This window comes from Camelina sativa, chromosome 15 (assembly GCF_030686135.1).
Source record: "Camelina sativa cultivar CO46 ecotype springtype chromosome 15, ASM3068613v1".
NCBI classification, from domain to species: Eukaryota; Viridiplantae; Streptophyta; class Magnoliopsida; order Brassicales; family Brassicaceae; genus Camelina; species Camelina sativa.
This window is the reverse complement of record NC_141894.1, coordinates 31,954,277-31,969,103: the sequence shown is the minus strand read 5'-3', so window position 1 is coordinate 31,969,103 and position 14,827 is coordinate 31,954,277. Positions and strand designations below refer to the sequence as shown.

The window sequence follows — 14,827 nt, the reverse complement described above, 5'->3', positions numbered from 1 at the left end:
AGAAATCTCAATTCTTATTATCTTTTTGCTCATTTTTTTTGTAGCAAACAATCACAATGGAGGATTTTGGATATAAAATATGAAAAATACACAATAAGAATATGGGAGAAGACTATGTGGAATTTTTAGATTATGAGATATTTAAGTGAGTTTTTGGAATATTTGGTGGAACTGTTAGATTTTTATATAATAAAAAAGAAAAAACAGTTTGTTATTTTGTGAGATTTTTAAAAACAGTGATTGTAGAAGATTTTTAAAACATAATATTACAAGACAAGTCACATTACAAAAAATTTCTCCAATAACTCTAATGAAATATCCATATATAACAACATTAAAAATGAGAAATATCAACAAGTAGAATGCACAAGTCTCTGTACACTGTTTTTCGTGGAGCTTCATAAGAAACTACCATTAACAAAGGCTAGAGAGCCAACATGTAAACAATCAAGGACTTATTCATTTGATGCTTTCAAAAAAACGTCAAAAAAGTTATGAACCGCATGAATGCATTGAAGTTATGGACATACAAATCCTTAATCCATTTCCAAGAAACAAAAAAAATCCCAATTTATTATCTTTTTTTTAGCAAACAAAAACAATGGAGGATTTTTGAATAAAAATATGGAAAATACACAATTGATTGAGAGTCAAGAATCTGGATTCAATATATACAATGGAAAAGTATAATCTTCATTCAATCCTAGTAATATTTTTTAATTGAAGAACAAGAGAGATATTAGAATAAGAAGAAGATAGATATGACTATGTAGAAAAGAACGGCATTTGTTTTTTTTTTGTTAACCATTAGGCCACAACTGAACGGTCTATTAGCCAAATTCCTACATTCGTAGGAACCGGGACTCGATCCTGGGTGTGATGGTGCCTTCTACAAATGGACTTACTTCCTGCCACTGCACTAAGGTCACTTCACAGAACGACATTTGTTTTCTTATGATTTTTAGTTTAAAATATCATTTTACAGGTAAGATATTCTCATTTCAAGTGCACAAGTCTTCAAAGTCTCAATAAACTAAAAATCCTATAATATATCATTTTTACAGGTAAGATATTCTTATTTTAAGTGCACAAGTCTTCAAAGTCTCATAACTTTTGTACTTGAAAAGAGAAAATCTCACTTATCAAAATGTTATTTCATAAGATTTTATTTATTAATAATAATATAATACAACTAAAAAACTAAAGAAAAAAGTATTATTCTTTTTCTACGTCATACCACTCTTGTGGAAGAAAATAATTAAAAAACATATATTAGTATTTTTGAAATAAATCCTCATTTCAAAACAATTACAAAGAATATCATTATCTTTAATATTATTTATCAAAACTTCAAAATCACTTATAGGTAAGATTATCAAAACTTAAAATCAATTATTTATTGTACAACGTATTACAAGGTGTGCAGGATTAAATGGCAAGACATATACTGGCCAATATTAATATAAATATAAAATATCATTATTTTGTTAACGATATAAATATTAGAGTAATAGATATATCTAATTGCGTTAATTAAATTAATATTCATTATGTTCTGCGGTATCTTATTATATAAAGCTTGGTTCTCAAAGTTAGTAACTCACCAGATCGTGATACGTGTCAAATATACTTCTAAGATGTTGACATGTCTGAAAAAATTATTAATTTTCAAAACAGCTAATTAAAATAGTAACATAAAACATTATTATTTAAAACAGCTAATTAATATAATAACATTAAATTTACATAAAATTTACATCTTTATATCTAAAAAAAATTTTCCCTAAATCAAAAGGAAAATTGACAAAACTAATATAACTTTCAATTCTACGCTAACTTTCAATTGGCTTTTGACATGTATAAACAAAAAAAATAATCCATTAAGTATGTATATTATTATTAATCAAGAAATAGTGAATAACAAATCTTAAAAAAATAACATAAGTTATGTCAAAAGAATTATTATTTTTGAAACGTAATAGGAACAACTAATTAAGAAAATAACATTATATATACATAAAATTTACATGTTTATATCAAAAAGTTTTAATCTTTGATTTTTTTTTTTATATAATTTTGCTAATCTATTTTGGGTCTTTTATTCGTGCGAGTTCTTCAATGAAAACTATCAGATGCAATGAAATGGAATCAAAGTATATAAAGCTCGCTAAATTAATTGACGATGGAGACACTGATGGAGGTTCCAAAAGTAAATCTACAGTTAGTAGCGTTATAAGTTTCAAAGATTTGTCGGTGGTTGATGTATTTGGTCAAAATCTAGAATTTTATCTTCTGGATAATGTCAATGATTTCGGTACTGACACAAGAGCTGCTTGACCGGGTAATTGAGAAGCGATTTTTTCATTTGGGAAGTTGGAACGGTAAACCGTTATAAAATTGGTTTCAAGCCTGATTTATGTGGTTTTCTATCAAATTTGTTTCGTAAACCGTTTAAATCCAAGTATATAAAGAAATATATGAGAACTTTTGATTTAGGTAGAATAAGTTGAAAACTTACGATTCGAGAATAATTGAGATAAGATCATAGTTCTAAGTAATTTTGGTACAATGTGATACTTCTGAGGAGTAATTAAGGCATCGATCCTTAACGTGATTATGACATATATCATGTTTTAGATTGTTTATAAAGTTTATTTTTTGTATATCTGAATTATCTAAGGCTTTATATATACCATCATGATTATAATATTCAAATTTTTATTTTTATGCTATATTAACTTTCTTTTAATTTCTCAACTTTGATTAGCTTGGTCATAAAATCATTCTAATAGAGTAGATAATTTTCACCAGTTGTTCATCCAAAATATCTTTGGAGTAAAAAAAAATTCATGGTTAAAGAAATTATGTCACAAAACAATTTTAGTAATTATAACGATTATAATATTGCCAAGCAACATAAAATTTGTTTAATTTGTTTAAAAAACATTTTATAGGTAGTGATAAAGAGCATTCTTTAACAATATAATAATTTAGGGTTTAAGAGCATATTTTAATGGTGAAACATACAGTAAAATTGTACGTGGTTACTACATTATATGTTGTTTTGATGAATTATTTGCATGTAAAATATTTTGTAATAAGTTGTGAAACATTTTTAAAGTTTGACAATAATAATATTTATAATGATGAGTATTTGGCAAAAGTTTTGGTGGGATATAATTTAGGTTTAGATTATTGTAATAATTGTTATAATATAATAAAAATATAAATAAGTGTATAAAGGTAAATACAAATATGATTTTGGTGGGATATAATTTAGGTTTAGATTATTGTAATAATTATTATAATATATTAAAATAGAAAAATATAAATGAGTGTATGAAGGTAAATACAAATATGATTTTTTCTAACTAAAATTATTTATATATTTACTTCAAAAATAAATTTCTTTTATATCTTTTAAAAATTATTTAGGATTTAAGATTTATTCTTTTCAATGATAAATCATAGAATTAGCAATCAAAATACAATTTATACAATTTTAAACACTAGACAAATCAAACAAAATTAAATAATTTTTTCATATAGTGTATCGCGGGGTTAAAATCTAGTGTTCTATATAAATCGATAATATCTTTTTTTTTTGTCAACCTCTAACCATTTGGTTATGTTTCTTCTCAACCCAAATGGTTTGGTTTGGTTCGGTTTAAAACCGAACCGAACCAGTAATCCAATGTGTTTATTAAATTCATTAATAATATTATTTAAATTATAAATATGTGATCTTAGCTACTACTACTACTTGCATTTGGTTTCTATTTTACATTATTTTAACTTTTCTAATAAAATCAACTAAATATAAATATATACTTAACTATATTTAATATCATGTATCAATTTTATTTTTCTAGATTTTCTAATTAATTTGATTAATTAACTATTATAAAACCATAATCAAATTTATTTTGTTACATTATTTGATTTTTAAACTGAATTAAAACTGAACCAAACTAAAACCAAACCAAACCGAACCAAACATAAACTGATCCGAACACAAACCAAACCAAACTAACTTCGGTTGAGTTTGGTTAGAGTTTTACCAAAACTGAATAAACCGAACCGAACTGAATCCAAACCAAACCCAAACCCAAACTTAAACCAAAATGCCCACCCCTAACTTCTACATATCAACTTTTATAACTCATAAATAAAAATTTAAATCATTTTAACTTTGTATTTTCTGTAACAAACTGTTATTTTTTTTATCATAGTGAGCTACTGAGCTTCGTAAATATTTTTCAAAATTTAGTTATGAACTGTTTCCATAACAGGGGATATTCAAAACTACATTAATGTACATTATCACTTATGTAAATTTTAGACCATAGAAATTTGATAAAAAAAAAAATACAGGTATACAAGATGTATAAATATTTTTTATATTATATTTGTAAAGTTAATTAAATAAATATACAAAGATTTCTAATGTATATTTAAATTTGAGATAGTAATATATGATTATAACATAGTAAAGAAAGTAATATTTTTTAGTGGAACTATTTGTAACCCGACTATTTTGTAAGACCATGATTAGTGAGCGTTACTCTCTCATAGTTTTTTAATTAAAAATTAATAAAATAATATGGAAAAAAGAGAAAAAGAAAGAGAATCGTTCTCTAAATACTCCCGCTAGTAACACTTGTCTCTTTAATTCTACACCTGTCAAGTTTTTATTGGTTATATAATAAAATATTATTTTTTTTTCTGAGAAACGGAGAAGAACTCTCCCGCTATTAATGCCCTAATAGTGTCAATACAAATGGTAATGTCCTAATATTATGAAAAAGTTTGTTAGTTACGAAAAAAACACTGTAGAAAAAATCACTTATAAAAACTTTTTCCAATGTTACTGAATTGCACACGATAAAAAAAAAAAAAAAAGAACTCTTTCCAAAACCCTAGAATATTTAGGGCAGAAAAGTATATATTTGTCCACTAATTAAAGAAAACATTATTTAATTAAAGATGAAACCTATGGAAACTGGAGGAAACACCCTGTGATATCTTAATTAGGGTTTATATAATAAAGAGAGTGAGTAATGGTGTTTTGAGCCAAGAAAGTAAAAAAAGAAGATCAAAAGAAATGAATTTGAGATTCCATCTTGGAGAGATGAAAGAAACATTCGATATGGAGAAAGCAGTGTGTAACCATGGTTTCTTCATGATGGCTCCAAACGTGTGGAACCCTTCATCAAAGTCACTACATCGACCGTTAACCCTTTCGGATTCTTCTTCCACGGATGTGACCATTTCTCATCCCTCCGGACTCTCATTTCTTGTAATCCAAGTCCACGGCATCAATAATGTTTCGAGAGTGGACGAAGCACTCATCTTGCAACAAGTGGGGAGGATGCTGAGGTTGTCAGACAAGGACGAACGTGACATGGTTGAGTTTCAACAAGTCCATGAGGCCGCAAGGAAGAGTGGTTTCGGTAGGATTTTCCGCTCTCCGTCTCTCTTTGAAGATATGGTCAAATCTATTTTGTTGTGTAATTCCGATTGGGGTAAGACACTACTCATGGCTTCTCGTCTCTGCAAATTGCAGTCAAAGCTAGCTGACGGCACAGTTAGGCCTCTTAGCGTATCAAAAAAGAGAAAACTAAACCCAAAACCCTGGAAGGCAGCTAATGGAAACTTCCCGAGTGCCAAGGAAATAGCAAGCCTTGAAAAGATGTGATAAATGAGCACTGTAAACTTGGATACAGAGAAAATCAAATAGTAAACTTAGCAAAGAAGGTTGAAAATGGTGCACTGAATCTTGAAAAGATGGAAATGGGAGAGATAGAAGTGGATGAAGTGGTTGGGAAACTGAAAAAGTTAAAGGGCTTTGGTCCTTTTGCTAGTGCTACGGTGCTTATGTGTATGGGTTATTACCATCTTGTTCCATCTGATACCGAAACCTTAAGACTCTTACGTGAGGTATATACTTAACTCCCTTTACATATATCACTAATCTAATTTTAATTTGTGTCATGTAATGTTTGGAGGTGCATGCAATGGAGGAGTGTTCGAAAGAGACGCTTGAGAAAGCAGCACAATCATTTTACGACCGATTCTCTCCATTCCAGTGCTTAGCCTACTGGTTAGTTTCTAGTCTTTTATATTTTTATTTCCTAAGCATATATAGTTTCTGAATCTTTTATATGGCTTTTCTTCTTGCAATTATATATATATATATATAGGTTTGACTTGATCCAAAACTATGAAACAAAACTTGGGAAGCTTAGCAAGTTAAATCCCAGTGACTACAACAGTGTTAGCGGATGCTGCCACATGAAGCAGCTCAATGCAAACTGAATGATTATCTTACTTCGTTACATTATATTAATTAATGTTTTTTTTTTTCAACTATTAATTAAAGTTTTGTTTTGGTACTTTTATTATTTGTGTCTCTTGCATAGTGTGTTCGTTGAGGTTACCATCTTACTTAATTTTTAAATCCATCATCTGTTTTCCGACCCAAGAAAGTTTTTTGGATTTTTCTAATTGATTCAGTCTAAATGACGTCACCGATAATTCAGTGCACGAACAAAAAGACACTCAGTTGAATCATGATACTAACTAATTTTGCTTTAAAAATAAAAAACAAACAGAGACGCAAAGCTTTGACATGGTCTACTACCCAAGTTCTGTATCAAAAGTCTGCTTGTGTTGAATCATGAAGCAGCACTTCAAGCTCCTCTCCTGCATCTGCATACATCCGAAAACACGATCAAAAACAGAAAATCAGATCAGATCAGATCAGGTCTTCAAATGTTCATGCACACACAGTTTTTTTTGTACCTCTAACTCGGAAATCATTCTCATAAGATCATGGCATTGCTCCAGCATCAGTTTCTCCTGTGCAGCCACTTCCGCAAGTTGGGAGGCCAGTGGAACAATACCACCCTCCATCTGCTAATGAGAAATTTTATTTTATTACACTGGTTAGATACTATTGAATCATGTCACACTTCTCCGCAGAGCCGCAAAAACTTACCGTGGGAGCATAACTATTTAAAGTTGAAATGATAGCATCAGTGACTGTTTCTGCGGTCTTAAACATAGTTACAGCTGATTCAATGTTCATCTGAAAACCGCAGGGGTTGTTGGAAAAGAAAAGAGACAATAAACAAACTTGTTTTGGAGTTCAAAACATACCAGAGGAACATGATTTTGAATCTTGATTTACCTTTGCACCTTGTTTGAGGGGAAGCCTGGAAAGAACAGAATGCAGGGATTCTCTAGTCATAGAGAGAGCTGAAATGTGTTCTCTTTCCATGTCCTCCCAAGGTTCAAGATGCTTAACCTGTTTCATATATATTGTATCAATCCAGTTTAAGCTTGCTTACCCCTCATGGCTTGGATTTTAAAGTAAATGGAGTTGGATACGTACTTGAGAAAGCAGCACATAATTCAGCTTCATCTCCAGGTTTTTCTTCTGCAGTTTGATTCTCTCTTGCAGAACCAAATGTTTTAACTTGGTCAGAGCATCCCACGCACAGAGTAGCTGGTTCTGCAATGAAGAAAACCATGGAGTAGAGGTGATGATGACTGTATATTGCTGCATGGAGTAGAAAAACATTACCTTTTCTTGGGAGGCTACGCTATTGTTTGCAGCACAGGCTCTAGCATTGACAAACCTCCACTGAACCAACCGGTTATTCATAAGCTTCAGCTGATGAACAGATTCTGCGTCACAGGTCTTTGGTTTTAGTGGTGAAGACTTGTTCTTGCTCCTAAAGAAATCGAAGCCAAGGTTGATTAGTTTACCCACGCCTTTGCCTCTCGGAGGCTTAAGTTTTGAACTTGGAACTGTCACTGCCTGAATGTCCAATGACCTTCCTGGTGAAAGCGCCCACTGAGACATGGAACTTCCGTATCTTGCCACTGAATTATTCCTCTTCATCCTATTCTCAATGCCCCTAAAGCTATTGGCTCTCTGCAAATCTTCTTGTGACCTTGGTTTGGTCTCATTGTTGTTCCCTTTGCTTGGTCTAGCTGTTAAATCACGCAGATATTTAGAAGAGACCTTGATACCAGGTTTATGGTTCCGGGACGAACGGTTAGTACTAACACTTGAAGAATAGGATACATCGCTCAACTCTGAATCTGATTCATCGTTTAAGGACTCATATAGTAGAGAGCATGAATTCGTCGTTGATGATTCTCTGTACAATGCACATCCATCAACGGAGAATCTGCCAGGGAGTATGACGCTGCCCTCATCATCGATCCGCGGTGAAGGCCTACGGTTTTCTTTAGTGTCAACTTCTATGCTACTTTGGTTTGGTAACCCGAGACAAACTTGTGTGCCAATTGACATCCTATCATGCTTTTTCATACCGTTGTTGTTCTGATCATCTCTCTTGGTAGATGAATTGGAAGTGGAGTTTCTGCGGTTGGGAGAAGAAGAAGACGCGGACGGAGAGGAGAGAAAACGTGAACTAACCTCGCGGGACTTTCCTCTTCTTGCTTTGAGTTGCTGTTCATGCTCACAGCCCTTCATTGTTACTCTGCTTCCTGAGTGAGAGAGAAGAACGCTTTTCAACTTTTTTTTAAAGAAGATACATAGAATCTTTTTGAACTTAAAAAAAAAAAGAAACAGGATTATCAAAGTTGCGGCTCAATAGACGAGTTGGTTGCCAACACTATAGGGTTAATCAGTTGAAGTTTGAAGCAAAAAAAAATGATAATAATATGAGAAAATGAGTGAATAGCTGATGATGCATCATTGAATTCACAAGATACAGTAAGTGATGGTGCTAGAGCATAGAAAACTCTTTTAGCAAGTGTGTCTCTCTGTAACCAAAAGTGGAAGAGTATATATAGCTGACTAAGAAGAAATGGAAGTAAAAAAAAAAAAACTAAAGACCCTAAGGAATCAATGAAAATTGCATTGTTGCATAAAAGGGTGACTGTAATCAACGTATCTCTCCCACAGTGGTTTGAACTTTTCTAAGCCGATCTTCAACCACGGCTTTAAGTTGCCATTGAAGTGAAGAACAGCTCCTTTGTCTATGACACGAGCATCGACATTGGTGTATCCTAATCCCAGGATATGCCAGGACGGCTCGAGTGCCTCTGTTAAGCCGTAAAAGGTGAGAAGCCCTGGAGGTAGGGTGCCAAGTTTCCATAGGGTGCGGTCCACATTCTTTTCTTGCCAGTAGTGGTATATGCCGGTCACATTTCTCTCCCTGATGACTTGATATCTCTCTCTCTCTCTCTCTCTCTCTCTCTCTCTCTCTCTGTCTCTCTTGATCATCTTCTTCTTCTTCTTCAGTTGCTTCCAATTTAATTAATTTTAATAAATTTTCCCAACCAGTAGGTATGGTAGCGAGATTGTTGCTATCAAAGTTGTCCACCGCGGCACCAAACCTGATGAGAAATCTTCCCTCGAGAGCCATTTCATCCGCGAAGTCAATATGATGTCCCGAGTTCAACACCCTAATCTTGTCAAGGTCTCTCTCTGTTTCTTCTATTTCTTTCTTTCTTTCTAAACGCAAAAAGAAATGGGAATTTCTGGCAGTTTATTGGAGCCTGCAAAGACCCTCTCATGGTGATAGTGACTGAGCTGCTCCCAAGGTTGTCCCTCCGTAAATATCTTGCCACCATCCGTCCTCAGGTGCTCCGTCTCCCTCTTGCTTTTGTCCTTTGCCCTTGACATTTCCCGCGCCTTGGACTGCTTACACGCCAATGGTATCATTAACCGAGGACATTCGAAGCTCGACTAGGTGTCCAAGAAATTCGTTGGCTTGAAAAGCATTGTACCCCTCTTTTTTTATAGTGTTTATACCATATTGTGAATTAACATGGTATGTACTCTTTATGAGAATAAATATGGTTATATCCTTTTGCAGATTTAATAATTTATATTTCTTAGTATACAGAGTTTGTGTACCCCTTAATATTTTTCATAAATATATATTAAAAAGCTTTATATATTAAAAAAAATAAAGAAAACAAAACTATGTACACTGAATACCGTAAGGATGCCTTCCTCTTTTGTGGTTTCGGAATCCTCGATTTCGTAAACCTCGTCGCCTTCCTTTTGATTAGCTGAAAGAAAGGTTCATTACTGGACACACACGAGCTCTCGTTACACGGTATTCATTTCGCTTGCTATTGGTAAATGAGACATCGCTTTGGTGGTTGTAATTAATAGAATTTTAGGGTAAATATACAACTAGATCACTTAGGTACAACTGAGAAAATTGGAGTTGAACTACTTGGTGCAACTGTACTAGAGCTATTAAAATAAGTTTAAATATGGATCATATGAAAACAAAAAAAATAGATTTTTTGTCGGCGGATATTCATTTAAAATCATCACATGTGTGGTAAAATGAACCAAAGACAACAGAATATTAGTAAAAAATTATTTGGTATACACATAGTTATACATATTTGTCCAGTTGTACTCTCATATTCATAGTTGAACTTTTGCATTTTTTCGTATTTCCATTTGGACTATAATATAAATTATTAATTAGCAGTTGACCACAAAATTTATCAGTATTAATTAGCATATACAAGGCTTTCATAACACAATGTTCATAAAAACTTGGGTTTCACCTCTTTTGCTTCGTTTGAGATGATCACTTACTAAGTCTTCCTTATACTATAAAGAGTGTTTTATGTGAAAACGATAGTATGTATTAGAAAGTGATTAATTCTTGTATTGTTGATTAAACATAGTTCTTTAATAGTTCAATATGTAAAGAAATTCGTATAAACCTTAATTATCATTTTCATATTTTAAATATAAATGCAAATCTAAATATATATTTAGTTGTACCTAGTTGAACTGAGAATAATATCGTTGGCTTGTAGAAGAAGATATGTTGAAGATGACTAGAAAATTACAATAATATCGTTCATTAAAACGGATTTATGGACACTAAGCAAAAGAACGTTATGTATGTACACTAATCTCAAGAACGTTATGTACGTATGGTTCATATGTACGTACACGTTTATATGTACCTACACGTTCGATTTTAGATTTAATGAACCCGAAATTACCAGAATATCCTTGTCTTCTACCTCTAACATACGACTGAAAACCCTAATTTTCCCTGCCTCACTTTATTTTTTCACGACTTATGTCTATTTTTTTGGTTTCACTTGTGGGTTTTTTACTCAACTATTATAGATTTTCATCTCAACATCTGATTTCTAAATTAAAAACCTATAAAAAGTGAGTTATATAGATTTCCGAAACGATATCTAGCTCTTCCATGGATGAACCCAGAGGAAAGATTAACGAAACAGAGTAGGAAAAAGACGTTTGCTCCGGCCGACAAACAGAATACGATTGATGAATCTGCTACAAACGTTATTACATGAACACCATAGATCGGAAGAACAGCAAACATGTTTAGATCTACCTCCAATAAGTCTATCGCAACGCTAGACTGTCTTTGACAGCTCAAACAAATTCGTGTTATTCTGGTAAGACTTTACAGCTGTCAAAAATGCTTACTAAATCTACCACGGACAAGAAACCTACCATCACACTCCGAAAACTATTTCAAAAAAACAAACAAGTATACCAAAAATATCAGAAACGAGAGAAGGCTGTCGAATAAATCTGTCGCAACAGGCCATTAGTCTATCATAAATATCTTTTGGGTCATATTGACTGTTGAAGGTGTACGTCAGATATTTTTGGTACACTTAGTTTTTGATACACATATACGTCCACCGATAAGTGTACCAACACTACAACTAAGTGTACCATCTACGTCGACGGCAAAGTGTACCAGCACTACAACTAAGTGTACCAAAAATATCTGACGTACACCTTTAATCAGTCCACGTATATAAATCTACCATCAAAGGATCGGTAGACTTAGTCCCAACTTCCAATGTTTTTTTTTTTCTAATGGCATTAGCCGTAATTACGTTTTTTCCCAACACTAGTTTCAGGGATAGTATAGGTAAAATGTGTTAGTCTAGTAATTACAAACAATTGTATGGTACTTTTGTAATAAGGAAGCTTTTATGCAATATTCTAGTAACTCACCCTAAAGAAAAAGATGGTTGAAGTAAAAAAAAAAATATATATATCGTTTTAATTTTAAGTTGCTAATTTTACAAGAAAATTTATTTTTTATATAAGATAAAAAATGATTGTGAAAATATACAATTAATTACTGTTTCTAAAAAAAGTAAATACTCACCATTACATAAAGAAAAAGATGGTTGAAGTTAAAAAATAAAAAAATATTGTTTCAAATTTTTTTCACCAACTGCTATTGTAATATATAAGATATCTTATTATATAAAGTTGGGTTTTGAAAGTTAGTCATTACCAAGATTTTTACATGTGTCAAGTTATCAATCTTAGATTTTGACATGTGCAAAAGTTAATATTTAATAGGAGAAATTTGATTACAACAAAAATAAAATATTTTGCTTTAAAAAGTATTAATAATGTGAAAATATAATTATTAAAAATTACAGAATTTATAAAAGAACAAAATTTTTTAAATAACTATAAGGAGATTATATATATATATATATTTCATAAAATTCAAAATTATAATATTATTTACTTTTTTAATTTTAAGTTATTAATTCTACAAAAAATAGAAAAAGAGATTAGGAAAATATACAAGTAATTGTTAATTCTAAATTTTGTAAATACTCAGTTCTATATAAACATAGATTGTCTCATATTTAAATAATTTATTCAAAAACACTGCTTTCAACTTTGTTTAATTGGGCAATATCCTTTAATGAGAAGGTAATTTTTTCTTATTTTTTTAAACCCAAATTTTCTCATATTTTCTCCTATTTCAGTTGGGAATAGGTAAAATTAATATGTTTACCCAAAAAAAAAATAATATATGCGTCTTCTTTCCTAATATTGTATTTTAAAATTTATTGTAGTATTTTCGATTGTTTTATTTAATTTAGATTTTCATCTTTGAATTATTTGGAATTCATATATTATCGTTCTTATAATGTTCCATTGTTTCTTTAATTATGTAAAATTTATTTTCTTCTAATTTCTCAACCTTGATTGGTTGGTCATAAACCCTTCTTTTTTTTGCAAACATAAAAAATAGAAAAAGAGATTAAGGAAAATATACAGTTAATTATTAATTCTAAATTTTGTAAATATTCACTTCTATATAAACATATATCGTCTCATATTTAAATAATTTATTCCAAACACTGCTTTTAACTTTGTTTTATTGGAAAATTTTCTTTGATGGGAAGGTAAATTTTTCTTATTTTCGGTAAACCAAAATTTTCTCCTATTTTCTCCTTTTTCTGTTGGAAATAGGTAAGATTAATATGTTGACCCAAAAAAGATTAATATATGCGTATTCTTTTCTTAATACAGTATTTTAAAATTTATTGTTGTATTTTCGATTGTTTTATTTAATTTATATTTTTTATCTTTGAATTATTGGGATTCATATATTATCGTCCTTATAATTTTTTATTGTTTCTTTAATTATGTCAAATTAGTTTTCTTCTAATTTCTCAACCTTGATTGGTTGGTCATAAACCCTTCTTTTTTTTTGCAAGCATAATTGTTACCATTATTCATTCAATCCCAAAGAAAGATAATGAGTAGAAGCTTATCAACCTAATGATGGATAAAATAAGCTACTCAAACACAAGCTTAAAATAAACATAGATAGATAGATTGGAAAAACATAAACTATCGTTGTTGATAGATCTATAGGAGCTCAAAGACTGTGACACCCTAGTTTGCGGAAATGTTTAAAAGGATTGATTTGGCCACATATGTCACCAAAACGTAATTATTTTTCGGTCAAGAGTCCTGAGAGAACTTCATGATGGGTGACCTTCCTAGAAGTGATTGTCGGAACTGTGCGAGTGAGGATAAAACACAGAAAAATATCATTTGTTGATTTGTAGGATCGGTAAACAAGTTTTTAAGGTCTCCCAGACGTAAGAAACCGGCCATCAAATATGGGTGGGTCCACGGGCCGGAAATAAATATAGGACCCATTTAGGAAGGTGGGCCCATGGACTGAGAGTGGACATGGGCTCACTAAGCAAGGTGGCGGTTGAGGTGTTACAGAGATATAGGCTACATCATGGTGTGTCAAAGACCCTTCCACGAATACATTGGGAAATTTAACATTAGTTACTATCAAAAGATTTGTGACGTTAGAAAAAAGTTTTTACTTTCATTATTTGTCAGAGGCTCTGAGCAAGCCATTTTGAGATAGCAAAAAGACGTGAACATGTTCTCTCCACACAGGAGGAGGACAGGGCCGAGGTTCTCTCTATGGTTGAGAAGGTTGGACACAAGGTTATCTTTCCAGGAGAGGAAGGTGGAGGAGGTTGGACGCAAGGTTATCTCTTTAAGGGAGCAAGGCGGAGACAAGGTTCTCTCCATAGTGGAGGATGTTGGACACAAGGTTCTCTCCATAAGAGATGAGGGTGGAGCCGAGGTTCTCTCCATGGTGGTCATACATTATTGTGATGATACATAATTGATTAGTATATTATGTAATATATTTTTTATTCAAAATATTTTTTGAGCCAACAATTTTAGTAATAAAAAACTGGAAAAGTGAAATTAAAATAGCTGGCTTCATATAGACATTTTCTAGGTGGTGATAAAGAATAGATTTTTAACATAGAGTATATTTAGGTGTAAAAAAAATACACTTTTAATAGTAACATACATAAAAAATTTGTAAATCGATATAAATCAGTGTATTATAACAAGAATAAAATTTATAAATAACATACGAAAAATTTTGATATATTTCTCTTAAATTTAATTTAATTTATAAAATTTTGAACCCGTACATCGGACGGGTCCTCATCT

General features: G+C 31.5%; 1 protein-coding gene, 2 long non-coding RNA genes and 1 pseudogene across 3 annotated transcripts; 3 read left to right on the top strand and 1 right to left on the bottom strand.

Annotated features, from left to right (window-relative positions):
* Window positions 1-5,104: 5,104 nt before the first annotated feature.
* LOC147927430 (uncharacterized) lies at window positions 5,105-6,318 on the top strand (annotated as a pseudogene).
* A 321-nt stretch (window positions 6,319-6,639) lies between these two features.
* On the bottom strand, window positions 6,640-8,519 carry LOC104747949 (QWRF motif-containing protein 3-like). Its single transcript, XM_010469655.3, has 6 exons — window positions 7,589-8,519; window positions 7,397-7,516; window positions 7,193-7,309; window positions 7,001-7,090; window positions 6,805-6,915; window positions 6,640-6,711 (listed from the first exon to the last, which is right to left on the bottom strand). Exons 1-6 carry the CDS (start codon window positions 8,507-8,509, stop codon window positions 6,640-6,642), a joined length of 1,431 nt encoding a protein of 476 aa, XP_010467957.2. The 5' UTR covers window positions 8,510-8,519.
* Window positions 8,520-9,074: 555 nt separating this feature from the next.
* LOC147927429 (uncharacterized) lies at window positions 9,075-9,859 on the top strand. The gene is made up of 2 exons (XR_015582213.1): window positions 9,075-9,461; window positions 9,530-9,859. It is a non-coding gene; the product is annotated as an uncharacterized LOC147927429 (long non-coding RNA).
* A 2,796-nt stretch (window positions 9,860-12,655) lies between these two features.
* LOC147927428 (uncharacterized) lies at window positions 12,656-14,594 on the top strand. The gene is made up of 2 exons (XR_015581566.1): window positions 12,656-12,751; window positions 14,252-14,594. It is a non-coding gene; the product is annotated as an uncharacterized LOC147927428 (long non-coding RNA).
* The last annotated feature ends 233 nt before the right edge of the window (window positions 14,595-14,827 follow it).

Coding starts and splice junctions, on each gene's coding strand:
- LOC104747949 (XM_010469655.3), bottom strand. CDS start 8,509: ATGAAGGGCTGTGAGCATGAACAGCAACTCAAAGCAAGAAGAGGAAAG. Junction 7,517..7,588: donor GCGTAGCCTCCCAAGAAAAG/GTAATGTTTTTC, acceptor TCTTCATTGCAG/AACCAGCTACTCTGTGCGTG. Junction 6,712..6,804: donor GAATGATTTCCGAGTTAGAG/GTACAAAAAAAA, acceptor GGATGTATGCAG/ATGCAGGAGAGGAGCTTGAA.